This window comes from Microplitis demolitor, chromosome 6, assembly GCF_026212275.2.
Source record: "Microplitis demolitor isolate Queensland-Clemson2020A chromosome 6, iyMicDemo2.1a, whole genome shotgun sequence".
Lineage (NCBI taxonomy): Eukaryota > Metazoa > Arthropoda > Insecta > Hymenoptera > Braconidae > Microplitis > Microplitis demolitor.
In genome coordinates, this window is record NC_068550.1 from 359,038 (window position 1) to 378,917 (window position 19,880).

General features: G+C 30.8%; 1 protein-coding gene across 2 annotated transcripts in view; it reads left to right on the forward strand.

Moving 5' to 3' along the window:
* LOC103572802 (gamma-aminobutyric acid receptor subunit beta) overlaps nt 1-19,880 on the forward strand; it is a 74,085-nt gene that overhangs the window by 48,238 nt on the left and 5,967 nt on the right. For both annotated transcript variants that reach the window (XM_008551582.1, XM_008551583.1), the window contains exons 4-7: nt 2,728-2,954; nt 5,437-5,519; nt 11,737-11,874; nt 19,209-19,493. In XM_008551582.1, coding sequence (XP_008549804.1) covers nt 2,728-2,954; nt 5,437-5,519; nt 11,737-11,874; nt 19,209-19,493 — 733 coding nt within the window. The remainder of the gene's footprint in view (nt 1-2,727; nt 2,955-5,436; nt 5,520-11,736; nt 11,875-19,208; nt 19,494-19,880) is intronic.

The following is a 19,880-nucleotide window of genomic DNA, read 5'->3' on the forward strand; positions in this document are numbered from 1 at the left end:
GAAAAAATAAAATAAATGTGTATAGGTATAGGTATAAAGAAGAAGAAGAAGAAGAAGAAAAAGAAGAAGAAAATTGCATGAGTGAAAAAAGAGAGAAGGAAAAAATGTTTAAGTCTACGAAATGTATTACTCTCAAGTCGGGCAAACCAAGTAAAGTTAGAACAGTTTGCCAAGAGACCCATCCAGAAATGGCTTTATAGCCTTTCACAACCCAAAATCTCTACTTTCTCTTTATTTATAATTTTTTTTTTCTTTGTTACATTATTTATTATTTTGCTTTACTTTTTTTTTAACATCTAAAGAAGAGAGGCGGGAAAAATGCCATGTCTTATTTTTTTGAAAAAATATGTTACTTTAACGCTAGTAAAAAGATACAAGGTTTACGTAATCATGATAAAAAATGAATATTTTTCCCATTTTGCGCGCCCTTCCCTAATTTATAAAAGCAGGAAAAAAAAGTTAATCTTAAAAATATGAAAAGTACGTCAAAAAGACAAGACTTTCAGAGGATTAAAGATGTTTTTTAAAATATAACAAGACTCAGTTGATCTTCAAGTAAAGCCCCTGGATTTAAAAGTGACTCGAGACTCGAGTCGGACTCACAAGGCATGCGGTGGAGGGTGGCATTAGAAAATGCACAAGTACGCATAAGGATTCTGGGTGTATGAGTGTACACTCAGCCGTTCCAACATATACCGTGCATACATGTGCATTATATATACATATATTTATAAAATATTAACATATATATATATATATCTGACACTAATATTGTGTTATTCACTAAAACGCACGCACGTTAGTACAGCGCATGCAGCATGAATATTTCGTTAACTACTCTACAGTAAATTTTCTTCCTCAGCTCTTCATATAACATATAAATATCTTCATATTATATACATACATGCATACATATATTAATATATATGTATGTACTTATTTTCTATACCACATACTTCCTTCCGTGACGTTATCACGTCTTATTTTACTCCTTTACTTTTGAACCTACTCCTTGGAACGAGTTAACTCATTTATCTAAATTTAATAATTTATTATCTTTAGTTACTAAATTTATTTATATTTTGCTTCAAGATGGCCATCGTCCACTTTAATTTAGTAATAGTAATGGAATTTTTTTCTTTTTCTTTTTTCATTAATTAAAGTCGATAACGATTTATAAGATGAGAGAAAAAAAAATTTTAAAGTTAGTAATGAAAGTAGCAAGTCCAAGTTCTCATGAAAATTAGCCTTAAGACTCTGAAGAGTGGCAGTCAATCTTACGAGTATTGAAGCCGATACTTTTTGAGAGAGTACCAGTAGACTAGCGAGAATAAGAGCAAAAAAGTCTCAGACTGATTTAAGGCGAACCGGTAACTTCTTTCATTACCTCTCGCTGAACAGAGTAGAAAAAAAAAAAAAAAAAAAAAAAAAGAGTAGACTAAAAAACTAAATAAAAAAAATTTAAAAGAAGAAAATGAACAAGAAAACCGTATAGAGTAAAATAGCTTGGCTACTAATGATCACGTGACTGAATGAGCGCCTCTAACGAGCGCGTCACCGAACTAAGACAGAACTTGAGTTTAGAGCTCTTATGAAAAGTTTAAATACAATTACTTTATTTCTCTGGCTAACTTTTATATATTTGTTTTTTATCTCAAGTATACGTTATATTTATCTCAAGATCAGTATCATTAATTTTTCTATAACGATCTTAATTATTTCTCAGCATTATTATTATTATTATTATTATTATTATTACGACAGCCGTTAAGCCGTTTAGTCTTGTAATGACTGTTTGCAACGGTTAAATTTAAATAAAGTGCACGATAGCCAACTTGTAGCTTACCTATTACTCATCTTAATTTAATCTTTTTCTTTTCTTTCGACTGTTTTTAAAAGATATTTATTTAATCCACAAAGTATGATTGATTGAGGTCCAAGTAAACGAAGTGGTCGCAATATTGTTAGATAAAAAAAAACTCCTGCAGAAAAAAAAGTTTTTAGTTAATTATTAAAATTAATTATGGATGCAATAATAGCGTTAGAATGCATGTATACTAATTGCTTGTAAAATAACGCGATTAAAATTCTTTTGAGCGTTTTATATAAAAATAATGAAAATAATATCAAGCGAAGGCGAAGGAGCAGCAGCATCGGCCTTAAACTGCGGCAAGAAAATATATTAGCTAATAATTATAATAATAACTATTTGAATAAAGAGTATTATTAAAGCTAATTAGTTTAAGTAGAAAATTTAAATATTAATCAAAAGATCGCGACGGCTTCGTTAGTGGACTATTTTTTAATAAATCTGAGCACTCTAACAATAAAATATCTAAAGAGGAACGTTGAAGTGAGGTCGAATGAAGATAAATGTAAATCCATAAATTATAAATTTATCATTTAAAAGTTTGTTTTCCTTCTATTATACATTACTACGTGCATAAATATTTAGATGGGCTTATATAAATTTAGATAAATTACTTGCTATCCTAATAATATTATTTCTATACTATTATAATATTACTTTAATAACTATTATTATTATCATACTTTTAACGTATTCATTTAGTTCCGTATCTTCAACGTTCATTTTCATCTCTCAACTTAATATATATAAATGTATGGTACATATGTATGTATATTAGAGCTTGAGAAATGAAATTACCAAGTCACAAACTCTCTCTCTAAAATGTTTTATTTTATGTGTCATCCGGGATAATATAGGATTTCACGTTGGATTTCTACTTCCGGCAATTTTGGACTGACCCACGGCTAGCATTTAAAAAGCGACCTGGAGTTGAAACGCTGAGCGTCGGTTCGGAATTTATTAAAAATATCTGGGTACCAGATACATTTTTTGTCAACGAAAAACAGTCGTACTTTCACATTGCCACCACCAGCAACGAGTTCATTCGTATACATCATTCTGGCAGTATTACTCGGAGTATACGGTGAGTATACATCTATATTTATATATTTATTATTTAAATATTCAAATGTAAAAAGTAATAAAAAAATAAAGGAATTTAACAAAGTAACAAATTAAATTTAAAATTACACAAAGTCTGTTAAGCTTTTGACGGTGAATTTACTTTGACATAGCATTAACACAAAGCGGATCAGAATCAATTTAAAGGGGCTACCAGAGTAACGGGAGAGAAAGAGTCCAGGGGTGGGTGGTACACAGTAGTACACAGTAGTACACAGTAGTAACAGCAGTCCTTTCATCGAATCTCAGATACTCGAAGCTATTTCACGGGTCTTCTGGTCCCGTTGGTTGTATTTACCTCTCGAATCCTATTTCCCCATCTTCGTCCTCGTTCTAGTCATCGTACATGGCTCGGAACAGCATTCACTACCCTCGGATATTTCCGTATTAACGTTTCAAACTCGACTGTATTCAAAAGCCATCCTCTTACATACAAATATATATATAGATATATATTATACGGTTGGATGCCCAGTACCAACAAATTCTATACACCCTCTTAGACTATAATGGACATTATCCGACCGTGGAAGCCGTTTCTCTATTTATTAGATCCTAAATACAAAACCCAGTTTGCTACCAGGGATTTAATAATTAACATGCGTTAAAGTTTTTTTAATTTTTTTTAAAATTTATGATTATGAAAAAAAAAAGTACTTTATGAGCATGTAAAATTTATGAGCAGATTATTTTTTATGACCGAGGTACGATAAAAAGATATTTAAAAAGTTATATTAAAAAATAAAAAATTTAATGCAGAGAATTTTCTTGGTGGATTTTTTATTTTTTCGGTGGATATGATAAGGGATGAGGGAGTGCAGGAAGCCGGGTATTGGAATTTTCATTGGCCACAAGCAATAGCGTCCATCATCCGGGGGCAACCTACCGAGCATTTAAACCCAGTTAGATGTACATTAAACGTTAAAAATAAGCTATTAGGTATATCTTGAAACTTGCAAGTGCCCTTAACTACGGTTTTAACGATTGCAACCTAGAAATCGATAATGTTTATATCTTCGACTCCGTACGATTCAGACTAGTTATCTTGTTAATTGCAACAAATTATTGTATTCATATTTATATTTCAAGTGAAATGAATGCTGAATATCAAACGGGCTTAAAAAATAACTCTTTGCAGACTTTAAATTTTATTTACAAAAATTTCAACGCAATTAGATATATTTTATGAGTATTTAATATTAAATGAGTATTAACGGGGCAAGGTATGTGGCAACGTAAAATATATGAAAGATTACAGAGGGCAGAAACCGAACGATAATTTAATGGATATGATTGACGAGCGAATGAGGAAAATGAGAAACGTCAGATTGCGTGCGACGGTCTCGTTATCAGAGCAGTATGATGACGGTTCGACCCAACACTAATATCGATTGCCTTTTAGTTTCCCTCTCCCGTTTTTCTTTTTTGCCGAGAAAATTTACTACTTCAAACGGCCTCAGTTTTTTATATTTTTTTTTTTTTTTTTTTCCTGAGGTCAATATTTGACGATTATGTTTACACAATTTTCATTTATGTTATTTACCACAGAGTATTGGAAAATTTAACTTACCCCTTCTTCTTTTTTTTTTTTTTCTGTCAAATAAAAACTAAAATCAAGTTGATTGGTATTGACAAAAAAAATTTTCTGTTATCTTTAATAACAAAATGTATTTTAGTGTTGTCTCACTCAAATAGTCAATTAATTGACATTTGAAAAAAATTTCAAATATTGATTGTAGGTATTTAATAAGTATGAGAAAATTTATTTATAAAATATCGCGAGTACAATTATTGGAAAGATATTTAGCGAGAAAAGTCGGATTGACGGTCTGTCAGATTGTATTAATAATTTTATTCATCATAGTCACAACCGAGGGCCACTGGATTTGAACAGTGCCAATCGTGATTCAAAACGGATAAGCTAATAAATGACTGAACCCACAAACGGCTAATCGAGTTATAATAAATCGAAATAATTAGAAATAGTATTTTCCTAATTTACTCAAATTATTTGTATCGGAAACATAATTTAAATCCGTTACTCTCTTTCAGACTTAAATATTTCCTGGGCTTTAGTGAAGAAAAAAAAAGTCACAAGTTTATTTACCTACGGGTAATTAAATAAAACTAAAACGAGCGGAAAAACATAGAATATAACCCCGTGTATATATGCATGACCACCTATGTTCACTGGATAATTAAACCCTCCAGTTTTGCCAAGTACTTATGGCTGTAGGCGAGATTTTTAAAAAATATTATTTTTAAAAATAGGGTAGACATGCCAAAGGGCAAACTATTTCATCATACGACGCACTCTGTGCAATTAATTTTATATATTCATATTTACATATTTTTATTAAAATTTACAAGGCGGCTATGAAAATTTTTATAATTACGAATAAATGTTAGTTTAAATTAAAAATAAAATTTATTTATTTTTTTAGATTAACAATCACGGCTTCGTGTCCAATGAATCTACAATACTTCCCGATGGATCGACAACTTTGTCACATCGAAATTGAAAGCTGTGAGTAACTTAGAACAAGAGTTTAATATAAAATAAATTCTGACTACCGATAAAACTGTGAATAGAAAAACTAAAGCAGAAATAAATAAAATTTGAAATTCAATTTTAAACAATACGCAGAAAATACTTTTATAAAGCAACAACTAAAAAATTCCACTCAATTCACACAAAATAAATTGCGCTGAAAAAATTTATAAACGCTCGAAAAAACGATGAAAAAAAAAAAAAAAAGAAAAATACTCAGTAATTGCGACAGATTTTAGTTCCCAAAATTCATTTCATTTTCAGGTCACTGAAGTAAAAAAAATATTAAAAAAGAAAATAGTCGTCCCAATTTATATTGACGAGTAACAAAAGTTTTCCCTTTTATTCTATCCTCGGGGTTATTTTTTTTTTCTACATACTTATACACGACGCAATACTTAAATTTTTTTTTTCATCCTCGTCTTTTCTATTCCGTTTAAAAAATGAGTTTTGCATACAGAGACTCCTCCCCCGCTTCCCGTTATTTTTTTTATTGTTTATTATGACACCACAAAATCACAAATTCACTCACTCACTCACTCGTTCATTCACAAATACACACATAAATCATATTAATTTTAAATTTCATCCAGTGATTGTACTCACAATGATAGCACTGTGTGCAGCCAACTGAGCACATGCTTATCTGCAAATGTGCTAAGCACTAAAAATAATAAATAACAACTGGAATAATTAAAACAAACCAATGAAACTAAATAAAAAAAATCATTTGAATAATTTTTCCGTCTGACGAAAAACGGCATCTACTTCACTAACTCCCGCTACAAAGTTGTCACATTAAATTACACATTAATTTTAAATAATCCAAAAATAAATAACTATAAAGACACCAAAAGATACAAAAAACGACGTGTATCTCATATATATTTTTATTATGAATATTATTATTATATTTTTTTCCTCGACCACTTGTTTCATATCCAAGCTGAACTAATGAGACACTTGAACTACTTTCAGCCTCTCCCTTTAACTCTCAACATTTTTTTTTTTTTTTTTTTTTTTTTTTTTTTTATTCTGCATGTAATTTAACCCTGACGATTTGTAGCGGGCATCTAAAGTTCATTCAAGTCACACGGGAAAAGATCGTATAATATATAATACATAGCCTGCCAGAACAAGAGTATATTTATATACATACATATATATATATATATATATATATATATATATGATTGGTTTCTCTGGTGGCTTCTGGTGTTATTAAAAATTTCGTTCCGCCCGCCGGGGAAATTCATATCGTCCGGTACTCCACGGGGGTAATAGCAAAAAAATCCAATCTATTCACGAGATCCTTCCATGAATTTCTTCAATTTGAGAATGGTTATAAAGAGAACGTGCAAAAAAATATTCTTTTTTTTTCTTAATAACCAACGAAAAAATTTCCCAATGAAATTTCTTCAGGCTCAATTGCCAAGAAAAATTTTATTTATATTTAAAATATTTATATCAGTTCTTATACATAATTATAATCTGTTTTTGATCATTATTAATCTATAACGCTCTTTCATAGATTTTAAATATCTAATGCTGAGTATATTTTTCTTTAACATACATATATATATCTATGCATTTTTTTATTCGAAGGGTCTCCACTGTTTGATACCAGAGTGTTTTAATGATATTTTTATAGATAAATTCAAAAATTTGATTGAAACTTATTGGCAACGTTTTGTAATTTTTAAAAATAAATAAAAGTATCATAAAAACAACACGACAGCCTCTTTGTACATAAGCCAATCTTTTGCTAAATAATAATTCTATTTTAATTTTTGCCATGTACGCAATAAAAAAAATAATAATAAACTAAGTAAATAATTAATAAAATTACAAGCAGCATAACTAATGCTATTTGATATTAAATGATATAAATAATTATAAGTACTAAATAATAAGCCAATAATATGCCATAGAGGCGTCCGAAAAGACAGCACTGAGCCTCGTGTTTGAGGGAGGGCCACTGACCAAAGGCCAAAAATCCTCAAGGAGCCTACGCAGCCTGATGCCGATTGACAGATATCGATTTTATTTTCATAAAATAACCGAATAACGCATTGTGCATCTAGCCAGTGCATGCGTTTAATTAATTATTTAACTAGATATTAATCCGCATGTTCTGCATGTAGTTAGATAAATATTTTCATTAAAATAATTAAAGCATCGATAAGCATTTAAATAAATTTAATTTAAAAATAAAAATCTAAAATAAGTCGGTTAATTTGTTAAGACGTTTAAAAAAAAAGTAACTAGAAAATGTTAATGGTTGGTTGGTTACTGAGGCATTTAATTTTCCAACAACTTGCTGCCGGTTGATGAAGAGTGAGAGTAAGAGAGTTAGAAATAGCTGTGAGTTAAAGCGGCTTTGGAAAATGCCGTCGAATACTTCCGGTTCTGTTATATACATATATATATATATTCCAGTAGTTTAAAGTATAAAAAAGAGTGAGAAAAGTCAGAAACACTCGAGTAGTTGGTATTTTTTATTTTTCAGCTTTTCCTTTCCCACTAGTGTTTTTCCAAGCTCACCAGTTGGTTAAATTTGCCGCCGGGACTTTGAACTCTCGAGGTTTCTTCTTTTGCGATTTATAAACTATAAACTCTCTCACTCTCTGGTGATGTACCGAGAGCAACTTCGGGCCACGTATTCAGTTACGTGGCCAGGTATCGGTTCCATTTATATTATAGATATATATGTCTGCATGATACTGAGCTTATTGCATTACGTGCTTGAGGTTTAAACTTTCCTCTATGATAAAGCTTTTATCCTAAGTCAATAATACATTATTTAATTAATCTCATTCGCATGAACCTTAATGAGAAACTCAATTCCATTTGTTTATAATAAAAAAATATAAGTTTAAGTATTTGTTTCAATATTTTATAAAATATTGACAAGCACAAGCTATTTTATCTGTCTCGTACTCTCGTTAGAGAGTAGTGAGTGCACGTGTCATTTCACAAGAGAGTATTGGTGTAGAGAAAACGCGCGAGCAATGTATCGTGTAGTTGGCACTCAGAGTTTCCGTACCCGCCAGCAAAATGTCGAGTGTCGGTATACGGGACTAGACATGCAGCAGCAGATGCAATTATGTCAAAACAGCAAGTGAGATAGCAAGTAGATAGATAGATAGATAGATAGATGGCTAGATAGCTGGCAAGAGCGAGTTCATGGCGAGAGAGGGGTAAGCGCCCTCTTTTGAACGCGTCCCATTACTAAACACTCGATTCTCCTCCTGTGTCTCCCCACGCCCCACTGCCTCTCCTTCTTTCCTATGTTTACCGTCATTTTCATCCTACATGCTCTCTATACCCGAGCGCTTTTATCTAATATATTATTATCATTATTTTATAAACGCGTGCATTATTTAATTAGTTATAAATTCAAATATTTATTATTACAAATTTGTTAACATTTAATTAAATTCATAAAATATTTAGGATACCAAGTAAATTCGTTAGAGAAATTTTAACTTTAAAAAGGATAATTGTTGGCAAGTTATTGTAAAAATCAAAAATGAATATTATTAATTGAGTTTCTCAAAAAAAAAAAAAAAAAAAAAAAAAAAAAAAAAAAAAGTTTCAAACTATTTGTATTCGGTTGTTGGATTGCAGTAATCACAATTGCACGCTTGCACGAAACATTTAACTTTGTTATTTTTTTTTCATTCAATCTCTTTCAATCTCCAGGTAAAAACAATTTTTTGTTGTCCTTGACCACTTTATATATGTTCTCGTGATACTACGAGCACTAAAAAGAAAATGAATAAATAAAAAAAACTTTATGTATATTAATATCGTTAACCTTGCTACTTATTCATAAGCAATGAGTTGGCATTAACAAAAAAAAAAAAAAAAAAGTACTAATTTGTTTAATTTTAATTATTCGCACTTTAATACAACAACAGATATTTAAAAGTTATTTGAGCTGCACTGGTTATAAATAAAAGTAAATAAATAAGTCAGCGAGTATTTAATACTTCAAATGGCACTTGGGTGCCATTATTTGCATAATGAGTTTAAAATCAAGTATTTGTAATATATATGTATATATTTATTGATCGTTGAGTTTGACAAAAATTATTAAGTTATTTGTATTGAATGAATTTATATTGACAATCGTGGAAACAAATTTAATTTGGTTTGCAAACAGATAAAATTGGTATTCACCGTCACCAGTTGATAGAAAAAGAAAATCGAGTTTATCGATTGGAATGGAAATTTTACCAAGTACTGAGTTGAGTTGTATTTTTTATAAGTTAGACAAGGAATGACAAAAAGAATAAAAAGTTTGAGTAAAGTAAAATAAAATGAAGAAAAGAAAAAAAAAATGAAACTAATTGAAATTGAAATCTAATGCAAAACTCTAACAATCGGTAGACTTAATCATGAATACTCGAGATTACTTAATCCAGAATCTGACAAATGCTTGCTATGCAGGTGCCCGCGGCCAAATGCCATTTGAAAACCTGGAATGCGATGTAACCTAACGATTGCTACTACCGGATTTCGTTTCTCAGGAATGTTGTTATTAATCATGTTGTATGAACACAAGAAATTGTAATGCCTTAATTAAACTTACATGTGTAACTATTGTTACAATAAATGCTAAATAATATAATTCAGTAATTAAATATTTACTATTTCTTGTGATATAATTTGTGTTATTTACTGTTAGCATTATTAATTTCTGTTATTAAATTTTTAATTAATGATCACAAATGTTCTCTCATACTGATTTTAAAATTTTTTAATGGAAAAAAATTATTTCAAGGGACAGAGTTTCGCCTTTTGTAATTTGAAACTGGAATAAAAAATAACATATATATCAAGTTATTGAACGGAGATAAAATTTTCCGTCACAAAGGGAACGAACATTATTTGAAATGCTTTTAAATGATAGTGTTTCAGCAGAGAGAACATTTGTAGTAATTTAAAAATGGGCATAAATAACCCGAGTAGTGTAATACGGTATCCAAGTAAAATGAGATTTGATATGAAACTGAAACCGGAAATAAAGCCCTTGCAAGCCCTATGAAAAATTTTATTACTGTTGTTATGTACGTTAGATTGGAAAAATATTTTTTTGTATTTTATTGTCTCGGCAGTTGGATACACAATGCGCGATATTCGGTACAAATGGAACGCTGGCTATCAATCAGTCGGCATCTCAAGCGAGGTGGAACTGCCGCAGTTTCGCGTACTCGGGCACAGGCAGCGACAACGAAACATACAACTATCTACAGGTTAGAACACAAATACACTCACATTTACATATATGTTGAAAATAAATAACAAATATATATGTATAGATAGATGTGCATCAAGATTTGTGATGCTTCTATAATCCTGTATATATTTTTTGTTAAATCCTCTCCATATCCAATGAGGAAAAATAAACAAGACCAGAGAAAAATCAAACGAAAAGTAGTGAAAAAGTAAAAGGTTTTTTATCTTTTTGTTTTTATAAATTGAAAAAATAGAAATAGAAATGAAAATAAAAAGATAGACCTCTTTGGTCTCTCTTTGGTCTCTCTGGTCTGCCTTCGTCGATGTGTACACACAAATTGAACAATGTTTTATTTTCTACACCATTGCACCACTAAGATCTTCTTCCTTTATCTATTCCTTCCTTTTACTCCTTTTTATACTCAAGGGTTTTTTCATTTTTTTATATTTTGTTATTCCTTTTTATACATTTATACTTGCAAAGCACACACGATTCCCCGCGGAGCTTCCAGATTCTTCCGGCCGTTAGTTCACGCGTGGTCGAATCTCATCCTCTTGGGATTTTTCTCTCAATCTATTCCTTTTTTCTTTAAAAAAGAAAAAGTAACCAACCGAAAATAAATAAAAAAACTAAAATTACTACAAACGAAGCTCCGTGGTAGCTCTGCAACACACACACACACACGGCTTTAAAAAAAAACTAAAATAAATAGTGAAACAAAAACAACATGAATGAAAAAAAAGTTTAGCCACCGAACTAGGTTTTCGGGGAAGGTAAAGGACAATGGACATGGCAAAAAAGAACAAAGGATTTTAATAAATTATTTGGCGTACAATATGGTGGATGTCGTGTGTGAGGTAAGTGGAGGCCCCCTCGGAACGTGCGTGTGTTGACGTGGGTTCCGGTAGGTGTGTATCAACACCAGGGGGTTCTCTATTTTATTTACAGTCGGATATACGATGCGGGATATCCGGTACAAATGGAACGAGGGCCCAAACAGTGTCGGTGTCAGCAGTGAGGTTTCTCTCCCCCAGTTCAAGGTCCTCGGACATCGGCAACGCGCAATGGAAATCAGCCTCACTACCGGTAATGTATGATAATGACAATATATATCCCTGACCGACCTCATTATACTTGTTTTTTTTTTGTTTTTTCCTACCTCACAGTACTTTTTTACTGAAAATTTATTTTTCATGTTATATTGATGTTCTTTGAAATAAAATCTAATAATGTTTATACAGATCTAATTTCCTTATTCAACAGTATTGGTATAGATATTGAACAGAGGAAACATGAATTTCCGCTCGAATCATGATAACTTTTAAAAGATAGACTTAACTTGTATCGAAGACTACTAATTTCCGTTACAAGAAACGATAAGAAATAGACAAAACCAATTTCATCAGTCATATAATGATGACTCTATTACTTTCGCCGAAAAATAGTTACAAAAAACAAGTTGATCAAAGAAATATAAAAAAAATTTTTATTTCGGTATTCTGCCTCAGGCCTCAGTCTAAATTGTTTTTGGAAAAATGTTAAAGTAGTAGAAGTAGTAATAATAATAATAAAAAAAAAAAAAAAAAAAAAAAGTAGTAGTAGTCCTTGAGTAGTTCGCCTACGGGCTACTTCTCTCTAGTCGTATACTTGATGTCTTTTCTTGTTCTTTCTCTTTGCCGGGAAATATCGACAAACGGAAATGGTTGTTCAGCCGTGCGCGGAATGAGAAAGAGCACACTGCTGGAACACGTGACACACAATCGACGTCGATGAAGACGATGAGCAATAGTCATGAAAAATAGACATAATAAAAGAATGAACAAAAAAAATTTTGTCCCAACGCCGAGTACTGATAAAGGAGGAAAATAAAAAAATAAGGAAAACTAATGTTAAGAAATGTTTAAAAAAAAAATTATACACGTTTAAGAAATGAATGAAAAGTGGATACGATTGAAAGTGAAAAGAAATCCTGAGCTAGTGAAGAATAGTAAATGGAATTTCATGAAAAGACAGTTTGATTTCAAGAACTTGATTTATAAGAGCCAGCATATTGCCAGTTTTCCTCTTCTTTCCGTTTCTTTCATCCTTTTTTTTTTTTTTTTTCATCCTCTTCATACTCTTCGCGTCTTTTCATTCGTTACCTTTAATTCAAGTCTAACTAGAACACGCTAGCCTTGAATTTCAATTTAGTCTCAATATTTATCTGACGTAGTGCTTAAAAAAAAAGAAAAGAAAAAAAAATAGATAAATTCCGTAGTACAAGGTCTTGTAATTAATATAATAGATTTGTAAATCTTCACAAATGACAGTAATAGATATCCCGTCGATAACAGTTTCAACATCCAAGTAATCCTTTCAACATTGTCAAGCTATTCATGAATGAATTTAGTATTGAGAATGCATGTAGTATAGATATATATGTATCCCGGTTATATACGACAGAGAGGACGTGAAAGAAGAGTAGACTATGGAGCGTAGATTACACGAGTGTTGAGCTCGTTCTAAAGCAATGTTCCGTACTACAACTCGTGTATTAACGATATACGCGTATATGTAAATGTGGTACGATATGCGACTCGCATCTATTATAATATCCGATTTAATGGATCAAATCGAGGATATAGAGTTAATCAGACTGTAAGAGCTTTCACGCGAATAATTACCCCGGGTTTATTCACCGTGCGCTTTATTTCTTTTTTTTTTTACTCATTATCTTATAATGAATACATTACGCGGTGAATAGTAATGTATTATTAACATTTAATGCAGCGCATTTAATCCTCATCTATTGTTGAAATATTTATAAAAATAATCGCGTGCCAAAACTGCTAATGCGTCTCACTAAGAACGACCACATTTACTTAATTAACTTAAATCATATTATTTAATTTGTTGTTGTCTGTCAAATATTTGATTTAATTTGCATTAAGAAACGTTTAATTAAGAGGATAAATATTGATATTTAATTATACCAAATAGTAATTGCTCAAATAACTGAGATTATATTGTCTGATCATACAATAACGTGACTACTTGAGCGACGAGATCTAATCATTTAGATCTAATCCGAGCATACATTCGTATTTGATTCAATTCATAAGGTAATTTAAATATCTGATATACTTTTTTATACAACTATTATTATTATTATTATTATTATTATTATTATTATTATTATATTTGGTTTGGTGGATATTGATTTCAGGTCTTTTTGAACTTTGCCCACGTGATTAAATATTCACGCCCGATAGATTCGTAATATGTTACGAGTAAATATTTGTTTGATAATACTGTATATAGCTAGTACTTGAGAGACCAAATATTGGTGCCCGACCAATACCTACAATATCCACTCAAACTGTTCGATATCATTGTCTAACTAGGTTGGGCTATTTCTACTTACTGAGTTAAATATATGCCGTCTGAGCGTACGTCGACTTTTATACTCAACATATATTTACTATATAAAAGGACACCAATTCGTAAAACAAATATTTCATTTCTATGAATAAATAACTTTGAATATTATTTTTAAAAAAATGAAAATATGTGAAAATTTTGTTAAAAAAAAAAAAAAAGTTGAAAGTGAATAGATTCTGGAATTCTTTCATTTCCTTAGAAATTCAAGCGTCACTTCTATTACGTTGGCAGTGAATAGCTTCCATAACTCTAGACAGAGATAATCATCTCCAACGAACACTCTCCAGAAGCTTATTATCCCCACTAGACTTCTCTCAACTATTTTTTTTTTATTATTATAATTATAATAATTTTTTTTTTTTTTTTTTTAATTTTTTTAATGCTTTCAGACATTTTTTAATCATAATTGTAGAGTCTACTTCTCTCAATGTTGGAAAATCTACAGTAATAAGAGAAGCTATAAAATTTATTACATTAGCGGAGATAAAAAGAATGGAGATGCGGAGAATTATATTAACGAGTCATTGACTTAAAGAACTGTAGGTATCAATTAATTAAGATTTATTGGAGTCAAGTGTCCAGCGTCAGTGATCCAAGTAAAGTTGTGTCGTGTATATGTCAGCCAGACAAGCTTGCAAAGGCTCCGAGACCGGATGCTCGGAATATAAAGGGTACCTTGGAGCTTTATACATCCGAAGCTCCTACTTAGTTTGATGAAGGCTTTAATTACGACTCGGATCACACTGACTGACCTACAGATGAGCAAAAGCTTCTTCCTCGAGCTGAATTATCCGGGTCTATTTCTCTCCTAGGCTGGATGGAGATACCACCCGGGCCTCTTCATCACCGATTCCCGTTTCCGAGACTCATTGCCACTTGGCTGTATCCATAACAACATATATATATATATACAAATAACTCTACTATTTTTACACAAACTCCAGCTAAGAGCTTTACTAATGTCAGCTTTTAATGACTTCTCAAATACGCTCGTCATATTTCTTTAATGAGAAAAAATAATCTTAAAAATTTTTAATTTTTTAACTCTACAATATTAATAATTAATGTACTCGCTTTTTTAATTAATTTCACTTTAGTATTTTTTTAAATAAACGTTATTTATTCATAGTGACATCATCACCTAACTAGTTATTGATTTTAAAAAATTGGTGAGATATTTTCGCGTAAATTAGTGAGTAGATAAGGGGCGAATCTGAGTAATTAAAAGAGACTAACAAGTCGAATGGTCTCGGTGATTGACGTTGGTGGCACTAAAATGCCGGGTCTTTGAAGGGCTTGAAACCGTAATTTACTTGGTTGAAGATATCCTACTACATCTGGCTCCGTGGCCAAACTTACCGAGTTTAGTTCAGGAAAAACCTCTGGGGAAACATTTCCTCCGAGAAAGTAGTTTACTCACTAACGAAAATCCACCGGAAGCTACAAGTTGTAATTAATTAATAAATTTGAAAATAATTATTTTGTCAATAGGAGAGATTTACGCAGGTTTCAATTTAAATTTTATAAATAAAATAATTTTAATAGATAAAGTATAGTTAAAGGTAAAATTTATTAAATTGAAACATTTATCAGTATTAAATAAGAAAATGGTCTTCAGTATCAGATTGAAACGCGCTAATCTCACTTCACCAACAACTTGCCAAGAACGATTCCCATACTCTTAATCCGTTAGTTAATCCTTGCAGATCTCGCGTGCGCGACCCCCGTCAACCTTCACACACCCTTACACACACCCGCACACACACATGTACACTTGCTCGACTTGTGTTCGACTGTATTGTACTATATAGGCAGTAGTGAATTTACATTTTGTTAGCAGCCTACAGACCCAAGCTCTCTACATTCCATATGTTTACACGTATAAAATTTAAATTTTAAAATATTTATAAAAAGTAATTACTTGGTAAAATAAAAAATAATAAGTTTATTATAGAGAATAAAACTTAGTTTGATGCACTGGGTGTACAATTCTGTATAATAGATAAAGTAATAAAGTAGTGTGCAGGGGTAGACATATCGAAGCTGGGAAACTGAATAAGGTCCTGACCTCATCCAAGTCTCAATATTTAATGAATGTGGCTCTGAAATAGACTTTAGTGTATTCTCTATTCTCTATTTAATTCCTTCATCTCGTGAATTCGCCTCCTGGTATTCTTGAAAAAGCTCTCTTAACATTACATTGTCATGAGCTTACGTCGGTTAGAAGCTGCTGCTGGTACTACAATAGGTTGTTGTCACCCATGGGCATACTCAAGTACACGACAACATATAGTCCTTTCTTTTATTACAGACAAACTTAATTTAATTTTATATTTATTTATTTTTTTTTTTTTTTTTTTTTTTTACGGTAAAATGAATTTAAATAATTAACGCAGAGAAAAAATTAATTTTAGCTTGTGCTAAAAAATCACAAACTGTTAAATGAAACACTTTGAATATGACAGTGACAAAAGAAAAGAAAAAAAAAAAAAAAACATATAAATGATTGTGATTTAAACTGATTTCTTTGATTTTTTTGTCGTCATATACTTCTTTGTCTCTCCTTTCTTATCCCTTTGATAAAACTCGCCTCCAATCAGTCACGATCAAACGCCAGGCTTTTCTCAAAAGGTTTTCTCTTAAATCACGAGGTTGCATTCGAATGAAACGAGATCAGGCTTACAAACTGTAAATTCTTCAATCTATATATAGAATTGCTGGAGTAGAGTAGAGTTTAAATAAAGAAATGGAAAATATATAAGACACTATTTTTCTGTCTCCGAAAATACTTTTTATTTTTCTGTATCAACTGATTTACAGTTAAAAAAAAAAAAGGATTGAGATACAAAAAATTTTAACCACAACCAATGCAAGTCACAATTTTTCTCAAGATAATTTATTTTAAAATAATAATAATAAAAGAACGTTGAGACGATTGAACGGATTCAAATGTTTAACTTCGTTACTTTAAAGCTGGCGGGGATAAAAAAAAAAATAAAAAAGGAGATTCTATCGAAAAATGGATGTTCGAAAATGGAGAGAAATTTTTTATCGCAAGTAAAAAAAAATTGAGGTAAATTATTCATTCGTAAAAGTGGAGGTTGAATTATTGGAAATAAAAAGTGTAAAGATAAAATAAAATGAAGAAAATAAAACCGAGTGATGGTTTAAATCGGACACTTTATTTCCAATCCATCGTATTATTTGTAGACGCGAAATTCATCCTATGGGATGTGTTGGCTTTTACCAGCCAGCGCATCGCTAAATTGCTGAAGAATGTCCTCGGACACAAAGGTGATAAATCCTCACGTCATCGGAGACTCGGAAAAATGTTGAAAAAAAAAAAAAAAAGAATATAAAAAATTTACCACGAAAAATAGAAAAGGATAGATAAGTAACGAAATGAATAAAAAAGTTAAATCTCAATGATAAAAAGTGTATGAGAGGTATAAAGTTTTACGGAAAAGACGACTGGTGACGGTTTAGGTAAAATGAACAAAGAAATGAGGACGCCACCGAACTGTCGCCCTCTCTCGGTAATACTGGGTACTCTTATCAAGAAAACACATTAAGCTTGTGGACAAAGAATTTTATTATTTTTTAGTTACTTTACTTACTCGTGTACTTGCAACTTTAACTAAGGAAAAAAAATCCGTCTGGATTTTATTGAATTTTCTAAAAATAAAAAAGTCATTTCAATGATTTTCTGTTGATGAATAATAACAAACTGTCGTAATTATAAATTACACTTATATACCCCCTTAATAATATTTAATATATGGGTTTAATAATTTTAAAAATAGAGAATAGAATATGATAAAATTTATAATAGAAAAGAATTAAAAGAATTTGAATTTTCAATAGAGAACAATCCCACGGGATTGGAATTCCAATGGGTATAGTAGAGTACTTGAATACAAGCTAAAAAAAAAAAAAAAAAAGAAGTAGAAGAAAAAGAAAAAAAACGAATGAGATATCACGAGATTGTGAATTATTAAATAAATCCGATTTCATTTTCTGATTCAACGTTATTCCCAAGTGAAATTGCTGAATACAAATATAGCGACGAGACTGCCGTGTTGGAAAAGGTCAAAGTACAGTCGGTCTGATTTAGCGACTTGTATATGGTATATATATATTTATATGGTAATGATAAATATAGTTTACGTATAGATGTAAATGTGTAAGCATACGACAAGGTTGTGACTTAAAAGTATGATTGTGTAGGTCAAGCGGGCCTGGAACTAACGAGGACGTACCCAGCAATAATATCAAGAAGAAAAGCTCTCCTTGCGCGTTTATCCTTTATCTTTTATCATTTTTATTTCTTTTACTTTATCCCCACCCTCTAGTACGACTTTATTCTCTTTGACGTTTTTCCAGTCGTCTTTTCTTCAACTTTATATTTGCGTTTATATTACTGAGTGAAGAAGAAAAAGTCAAGCTTGCAATTTCATTCTTTGGAGTAACCAACTGAGTAAAGAAGGAACAGAAGATGAAGAGAATAAAACTCGAGAATAAATTTTTTAAATTATAATATTTTTTGTCACCGTTCAAATTAAAACATTAGAAAAATATATATATATCATAAATAACGATAACAAAAATATATATATTAAAGTAAACAATAGAATATTTAAATGAACGAAAGTTTTTTTTTTTTTTCTATATTATTTATTGAAATATGAAATAAAAAATAGGAAAAAAAACCAAATAATAATGCACCAACGGACATACGAATGAACGGACAAGTAACACGAATAGGTCGATAAAAATTCTAAATAAAAAAAAAAATGTTTTATATTTAAATTTATTTAAAATAAAAAATTTGTTTATGACAAATATAAATATACTTTTTGTTGAATAAAATAACAAAAAGTATCTCTATGACTGGACAGTGAATTTATTTGGCAATAAATAATTTTTTATAACAAAGGGTTGATGAAAAAGAAAAAGAAAAAAAAATGAAAAAAAAAAATCTAACTTTGGTTTAATTACAGGAAATTATTCTCGGCTAGCATGTGAGATCCAGTTCGTGCGATCGATGGGCTACTACCTGATCCAGATCTACATACCCTCGGGATTAATCGTGATAATCTCATGGGTGAGCTTTTGGCTAAACCGAAACGCAACCCCCGCTCGGGTCGCCCTCGGAGTAACCACTGTGCTCACCATGACAACCCTCATGTCCTCGACTAACGCGGCCCTCCCCAAAATCTCCTACGTCAAGTCCATCGATGTCTACCTGGGAACTTGTTTCGTCATGGTCTTCGCCTCACTCCTCGGTAAGTAAACATGCCAATCCACTTCCTTTCTCTCCCAAATAAAAATCTCAATCAAACACCAACTGACACTTTTTATTCACGTATCATTTTATATTATTTTTATAACTTATTTAAATATAAATTTAAATTCAAAATAATTCAATTAAAACAATTATTATTTATATTTTATTAATATTAATAATAAATCCACTCACACAGATGAGTTGTGACACGATTTAAAATTCATTAAATTGGCTTCTGCTATTTTTTAAAGCACTTTTAAACAAAATAACAATAATATTTCAATAGACAATATTTATTTTACTATCACTATCCTTAGTCAGTCTCAATGAGAGTTTGAGTGAAATATATGTGCCGATAACTATTAACGCTTGTCTTTTAACGATC